Source organism: Teleopsis dalmanni, chromosome 2 (assembly GCF_002237135.1).
Source record: "Teleopsis dalmanni isolate 2A chromosome 2, ASM223713v2, whole genome shotgun sequence".
NCBI lineage: Eukaryota > Metazoa > Arthropoda > Insecta > Diptera > Diopsidae > Teleopsis > Teleopsis dalmanni.
Genome location: NC_051847.1, coordinates 109,756,171 through 109,763,900, shown reverse-complemented (window position 1 = coordinate 109,763,900; position 7,730 = coordinate 109,756,171). Strand labels below are relative to the sequence as shown.

The 7,730-nt window shown below is 38.7% G+C and overlaps 2 protein-coding genes across 2 annotated transcripts; both read right to left on the bottom strand.

Moving 5' to 3' along the window:
- Positions 1-182: 182 nt before the first annotated feature.
- Positions 183-3,608, bottom strand: LOC119675431. The gene has a single exon (XM_038086630.1). It carries the CDS (start codon positions 3,606-3,608, stop codon positions 183-185), a length of 3,426 nt encoding a protein of 1,141 aa, XP_037942558.1.
- Positions 3,609-3,690: 82 nt separating this feature from the next.
- LOC119675430 lies at positions 3,691-6,606 on the bottom strand. Its single transcript, XM_038086629.1, has one exon. The coding sequence runs from the start codon at positions 6,604-6,606 to the stop codon at positions 3,691-3,693; it is 2,916 nt and encodes a 971-aa protein (XP_037942557.1).
- Between the last annotated feature and the right edge of the window lie 1,124 nt (positions 6,607-7,730).

The following is a 7,730-nucleotide window of genomic DNA, read 5'->3' as shown; positions in this document are numbered from 1 at the left end:
AGCTGCCACAATTGGAACAAGATATAACAGTTGAAATTCTCTTGGATCCGTGAGAGGTAAGTCGATGCAAAAAATGACATGGCCCTTTGCCAGGATTCCGTTGATCTTCATGAGCTTATATACTTCGAGTAAGTTATTGTGGTGGATAGGTAACTGTAGGTGTGATGGAAGATGTGCCCTAATCATATTTGCTCACTAAGCTGTTGTGGAGTCCGCAGAAGAGGATTTATTTTATCGTGATGACTGTCGATTAGTACGTCCATAATTGATGAGTGAACTCTTTGCAGGTTGGATACCATCATGAGCATTTGCATTGACAACATAAGCATATTTTGTGTTACGTGTATGTCGTTTATTGACTCATCTGTATACAACAAGTTATTGATGCGCTTTTCAATTTCTTCAAATTTGTCATGCATGTTTAATTGATTCTTCTTAAAGATATTGATAGTTGAATCAACAAGTGACGTTTGATTTTTAATGAGTTGTTCCAGGTGATTGTCGTTCCTTTTAAGACCATTTATTGTGCTTGACATTTGTGCCGCGTAGTTTGAGTCGAGGACACCAAACAATGAATTTGCAAAATTTCCGACAATGTCTATAGCTCCTCTTGTTATTCTTTTTCTAACAGAGAGAAGATTAAGTTCCATTTGCAGTTTTTCCGTTATACGGTCAAAATAGTTGAGTAATACCTTGCAAGCAGTGTTATCCAATGCCTTGTCGCATAAATTGTTCAACCTTTTTGTTCCATCAGCTAAAATACTCATTTGTTGTTGGTATGGGGAAAGGTCAAAATATACAATCATTTTCCAATCAGCAGACATGATTTTGACTGGTTTAAGCTGCTCAAAATAAATGCCAGGTTTGTTGTTGAAGGTTGTTATATTGACGGGACTACATAGTGCAAGTGGCAAAATGAGTAGAGTAATAATGGTGAGCAGCAACCCGGAATTCAGACATGATCGTTTTGTCGGAGTTAACCCATTGACTAATGATTCAGGTTTTCTGATGCGATTTAATGGAATTTTTACGATAAGCGACACGGGAGGTGACCTTGGAGTTTCTTGAGTCTGTTCTGATTCGATTTTTCTTTCAGTCATTTTTCCAAAGGTTGGATCTTCTAATTTATCGTCTTCAGGAAATAATGGAGCTAATCTATGCACCGGTCTTTTAAATACTCCCTTTTTTGTTTGAATGTCACAAACTCTCACTAAACCATCTTCACCTTTGTAAACTTTGATGATGCGTCCCAAAGGCCATTGCAGAACTGGGACATTGTCTTCTTTAAGGATTACCATCGTATTGGTCTGTATGTTGGTGATGGGACCCTTCCACTTGTGGCGCTGTTGCAATTCGCTTAGATACTCCTTAGTCCAGCGCTGCCAAAAACTGTGTTTTAGCTCTGATACCAGTTGCCAGCGTTTAAGTAATTTTTCTTTAGAGTCACGTGCATGCACATCAACGCTTGAAGTGATTTCTTCACCTATTAAAAAATGACCTGGAGTTATTGCGTTCAAATCGTTTGCATCTGATGAGCTAGGAATAAGGGGTCGCGAGTTCAACACTGCTTCAACTTCAATAACGACAGTTTCAAGCTCTTCATATGTAAGTGATGCTGTTGAAACATTTTTGACCAGCAAATATTTGGCAGATTTTACTGCTGCCTCCCATAACCCGCCGAAGTGTGGTGACCTTGGTGGAATGAAGTGAAATTCTATGCCTTTCGTACTGCACATTCCTGCAATTGATTCCCTCGCTCGATCAGCGTAGATGACGTCAGTAAGTTCCTGCAACTTGTTTTTCGCTCCAACGAAATTGGTCGCATTGTCGCAGTATAACGTTTTACAGCGTCCTCGTCTTGCTATGAAGCGTTTTAATGCTCCAATGAATGCATCTGTGGTCAGATCAGTCACAAGTTCTAAGTGTACGGCCTTGGTTGCAAAACAGCAAAAGACAGCGATATACGCCTTTTGTGGACGCTTGCCTCTTGTTTTGTAATGAACCCATATTGGGCCACAATAATCAACTCCAGTGCTGAGAAATGGTCGAGCTGGTTGCACACGGTGTCCAGGCAAATTTCCCATGATTTGATTGTACACAATTGGCCTTGCTCTTCTGCATCTTAAGCATTGTTGTATTACAGCTCTGATCAAGCTTTTTCCTTTGAGGGGCCAAAAACGCTGCCTCACTTGTGCCAGCAATGCTTGGGCGCCACAATGATAATTGTCCTTATGTATTTCTTCTACCAGCAACTTTACTAGTGGATCGTTGCTGGGTAAAATCATTTGATGAATGGCATCAAATTGTAGTTTTGAAGAGCTTAGCCGTCCGCCAACACGTATTACCCCTTCTTCATCTACGAACGGAGTTAGTGAACTGAGGTTATGAGTTTTTGGCACAAATTCGTCCTTAACTAGCATTTTCCTTAGATCAGAAAAATCGGAGGCCTGGATTTGACGTATTATTATCTTAAGTGCTACGTCGAGCTCCATCGGTGAAAGCTGCATGGTCTCTGGTCTTGATTCTTTTGGTTTCCGTGCGTTTTTTGTGAAACGAAGTACATATCCAACAACTTTTTGGACATGTGTGAATAAATTTCTTGAATGAATCGAGTAGACCCATGCATGCTCATTGGTAGGGTGTTGTGTTGATAAAGCGAGCTCCACCGTGTTATCTTCAACAATTAATTCCCTTTTGAAGGGAGCTGGCCACAGCGGCTTTGGCTGATATAAAAATAGTGGACCATATAAGCACATGTAGCATGATGAAAATTCCCGCGGTTTAAGCCCTCTTGACAGGATATCTGCCGGATTTTGTTTTGACGGGACGTGACGCCATTGTTCTGGAATTGTTAACCGAAGGATTTTTACAATTCGGTGGGCAACGTAAACGGGTAATTTGCCTGGATGATTGTTTATCCAGGAAAGCACAATTTGTGAATCTGTCCAAAAGTAAGTTGCTTTGTCTTGATAGCCTAAATCAAGTTTAACTCTTGCCATGAGTTCTGCTGCTAGCAACGCTGCACACAATTCTAGTCGTGGAATTGTTTGAGATTTTATGGGTGCTACACGAGATCTGGAGCATAGTAGATTAAGTTTTATCGTTTTATCCTTTTGTACTGTTCTAATGTATACTGCTGCACCATAAGCCTTTTCTGAGGCGTCACAAAAAGCGTGCAGCTCAACATGGCTGTAGCCTTGACTGCTGAATACGTGCCTCACAACTGTTGCATTGTCCAACAAGGCCAGATCTTCTCTATACGATGTCCATTGTTTACGTATTTCTGACGGAAGATCATCATCCCAATCGAGTTTTAGCTGCCATGCTCCTTGCAACAAGATTTTACCGGTGACCAAGATTGGACCAATAAGACCCAAAGGGTCATATATGTGTGCCAAATCGGAGCTCATAGATCGTTTTGTTGTGTGACTATGGTCTCGACTGTTAACCTTGATACGAAATGAATCTGACTTTGGTAACCATAAAAGACCCAGCGTCTTTGTGAATTGGGTTTCCTTGGAATCAAAATTGAGATTTACTTCTTGATCTTCTGTAGCGATTCCATGTAAAAGTTTTGGGTTGTTTGCACACCATTTTTTTAGTTTCATTCCAGCCTTGTCTAGAATTGTTATTAATTGTTGTTGAATTAGTAACGCTTCGTTGATGGTATCAGCTCCTATTAGACCGTCGTCAACATAAAAATCCCTTTTTAAAGATGTGGCGCCATATATGTAAATAATTTCCTTGATATTCATCCGCCAATTTTGTTAGACAGCGTGTTGCTAAATATGGTGCTGCTCTTGTGCCATAAGTAACTGTGTTCAACTGATAATAATTAAGTGGTTCTGTGGGATTTTCTCGCCACATTATGAGTTGCAGATTTCGATCATCTTTGTTAACCCATATTTGACGGTACATTTTTTCCACATCAGTTTTTAAAACATATTTGTGCATTCTAAATCTGAGCAAAATCGAAAACAGTTCGTCTTGAACTTTTGGACCATTAAACATTATGTCATTTAGTGATGGCTCTGATAATTTGTGTACTGATGCGTCAAATACAACTCGCAGTTTTGATGTTGAGCTGTCTGGACGTAGCACACAGTGGTGAGGGATGAAATATTGGGGAGATATTATTTCGCTACCGCTGAATTTTGTCATGTGTCCCAATGCTTCATATTCCCTCATAAATGAAACATATTGATTCTTTAGATCAGGATTTTGAATGAAACGGCGCTCGATTGTCTTGAACCTCTCGTAAGCGATTCCTTTTGTATCTGGTAACACTGATGGATGATTCTTTAGTGGGAGTTTTACAACAAATCTGCCATCACTTCCTCGAAAAGTGTGTTGCAAAAAATGTGACTCACAACGCAATTCGTCTTCTGTGAGTTCCGAAGTTGAATCTGGAATTTCTTCTGATTCCCAGAATTTCAATATAGATTCTTCTAGTTCCTTAGTAGTGCATATGCCACAAGTTGCCGTGCTTGAATTTAAAGTTTCAACATTGCCAGCTACAACCCATCCAAAAATAGAATTCTGAAGTGTTGGAAGACTAACTGCTAGTTTTATTTGACCTTCAATAAGTAACTTGAAAAAAATCTCTGCTCCTAACAGGCAATCTATTCGGCCAGGTTTGTTAAAATCTGGATCAGCGAGAGTTAATTCCTTTGGAATATCCCAGGATTCGATATTCAAATACTGCATTGGCTGATCTGAAACGATTTTTGGTATGATATGTGCATCCATCTCTGCTACAAATTCGTTCAACGTTGATTGTACTCGAATTATTGTTTGATGACGTATTTTTGATTCATTTGCTCCTACGCCTTCCATACTCATAAGCGTTGGCCTAGGCTTGCAGCCCAATTTTTGTGACAGGCGGTTTGTTATGAGATTGATTTGAGAGCCAGAGTCCAATACTGCTCTGCATTCAATTTGTCTTTCATTTGATGCCAGCAATCTTATTCTGGCCGTCCCTAATAAGACATAATTAGATTCCTGTCTGGTATTGTTTGTTAAAAGAGTTATTTTATTTGATGATTGGTTTGAAACTGAAGCTTGACCTGTTTGTTGAGGCGTCGAGTTATTTCCTTGAAGAACAGTACCTTTTGTGTATTGATTCCCCTTTGGATTATGCATCAAAGTGTTATGTTTTTTAGAACACTTAGTGCAGTGCCTGGATTTACACTCATCAGCTCGATGACCAATCCTGAGGCAGTTCACACACAAATTGAACTCCTTAACCCAATTCCATCGTTGTGATAGATTAGCCGTCTCGAATTTTTTGCAAGCGTAGACCATGTGACCGTCTTTATTGCAAATTGGACAGGTTTTACTTAAACCAAATTTTGTAGCTGAAGCACATGTTCGAGTGAATGATGATTCTCCTTTTCCCCTAGCCTCAAGTGATTGAAATCTATGTTCCAAAAATTTTAGCAATTCATCAATGGTTATTAAACGTTTGTTGTCTGTTAGCCCTTGTTCGAAAGCTGTTAAAGTTTCTGCATCCAGCTTGCGCAGCAATAGATGTACCAGAATAACATCCCAATGTTCGACTGGAACTCCTTGAGCCTTGAGACCATGTATGCATTCCTTGCTTACATCGTGTAGAGATTTTAATGCTGGTGCCGACTCCCTTTTAATGGAGGATTGTCCCATTAATTTATTTAGGAGTGTTGTAACCAGAAGTCGTTTATTTTCATAACGGCTTGTAAGTAAAGTCCAGGCTATATTGTAATTTTCTCCTACTACTGGAAGATGTCTAATTAGCCCCTTTGGCTCGTTATCCAATGATGTAGTCAGATAATGCATTTTTTTGCTGTCACTGATATCCGTGTTGTGGACCAATTCCATATACAAGTCCTTGAATTCCACCCACCGCATATAGTTTCCATCAAATTTTGGTAGTGATATTCTTGGTAGAGGCAATTCGCAATCTGTCTGTCTTGAGTTGCGAATTGTCTGATTATTATGCAAATGTTGTTGTAGTTCGATCATGGCAGCTCCTGCCTTTTCCTCGAGTTCATAAAACATTTCCAGTGTGTAGTCCTCAATGATGCTTTCGTCGGTAGCTTCCCATAACGTTGTGTTATTTGCCGTTAAATCGACCATATATCCTTCAAGACTGGCTGCCTTTATAGAATAGTATGAAGATGGTTGTTCAACTTGCCTGTTGACCATGATTCCTTCTATCGTTCTTTCAATTACACGTATGAGTGCCTTCTGATTTCGGAGTAGTTTCCGAATGTTTGAATCATTTATCTGTTTGTTTTGCTCAATTGTTATGCCATTGATTGCTGAAGATAATTTTTCTAGCTCTATTGCTTCAATTTCTAGAACCTTGTTGTAATCGACAATCATTTTAAGAATACTCTGATACTCTTTGTTCACCAAGTATTCATGGTCGTCAACCTTGTCCACTGAAGCCATAATTTCCTGATGATTTTCATGATATTCGTCACCCAACCTTTGCAATTCTTGAATCTTGTCTGTATAGAATTGAGAAGTTCTGCGAGGTTTTCCAGCTTTTTTGCAATTACCAATAAATTGTTTGATTTTGTCGCCCAATGCCTTTTGGCGATCCACTAGCGAACTGAAACCCATTATCCAGTTAATTGATTTGTTGATTAACAGCCAATTTCACACCTTGTGAAACTAAAGTTGTTTTATTTGTCCTCTGTTGATGCTGACACCAAAGCCTGTATTGATGTGATCGTAGGACACCTTTACGTCAAATTCGTGTTCTTTGTCCTCTTTTGATGCTGACACCAAAGCCTCTGTTGATGTGATCGTAGGACACCTTTACGTCAAATTCGTGTTGAATTATCAAGCGATTCACCTGATAATCACGTCGGGGTCACCAATTTTAATGTTAATGTATTAACATCAAAGATATTGAGTTCACAGCACTTAAACTGTAACTCTTTAATTGAAGGTTGAGTTTTCAGCACTTGAACTGAAACTCTGGAAAATGAAAATGAGAGATCGAATATTGGTTTCAATCTGAATTTTATTAAATTAAATTTTTCCTTAAATACTAAATTATTACAAATTATTACAATAACAATATCTAAATTTTATTCTTTTCCTTTACCGTCTTCTTGCCTAAAGTGCAAGCTCAGCATATATTATGCAACCAAATTCTTTGTTGTGTCTAGCAACCAAGAATTAATGCCAATGCACTGGCCTTGATATATGTTACATATTCAAAGTTCAGTGCCACTGCACTTAACAAAAAATATAATGCAAATATTCAAGTTCAGTGCCACTGCATTTTACCAAATTAAATAATGCAAAGGAAAGTCAAAATTTGGATATTGCTAACATCAGCATATATGTTCAAATTTTACAAATATTGTACAATAATAACAATAGTAATAATAATAATATTTTACAATAATAATAATGTGTGAACAGTTTGTTTTGTTTTGCGTTTCGGCTTTTATTTCGATTTATGTATAGAGAGTTTTCATCACTATGTCTGTCTTCTTTTGTCCTTTGCGATTCAGCTTCTTCTAATATTTTCACTCGAAGTATGTCTGGCTTTGGCAGCTCGTCGCGCGTTTCTAACGCGCACCTGAAAGTATTAAAAGAATCGGGTAGGCTATATAGGAGCAGTATGGCCAGAAGCTCATCCCCGATGGTGACGTCGATTTCCTTTAATTTCACCACGGCTTCAAAAAAATCGTTGAGGTGCTCTCTAACCTTTTCACCCTCCTTCATGCGCG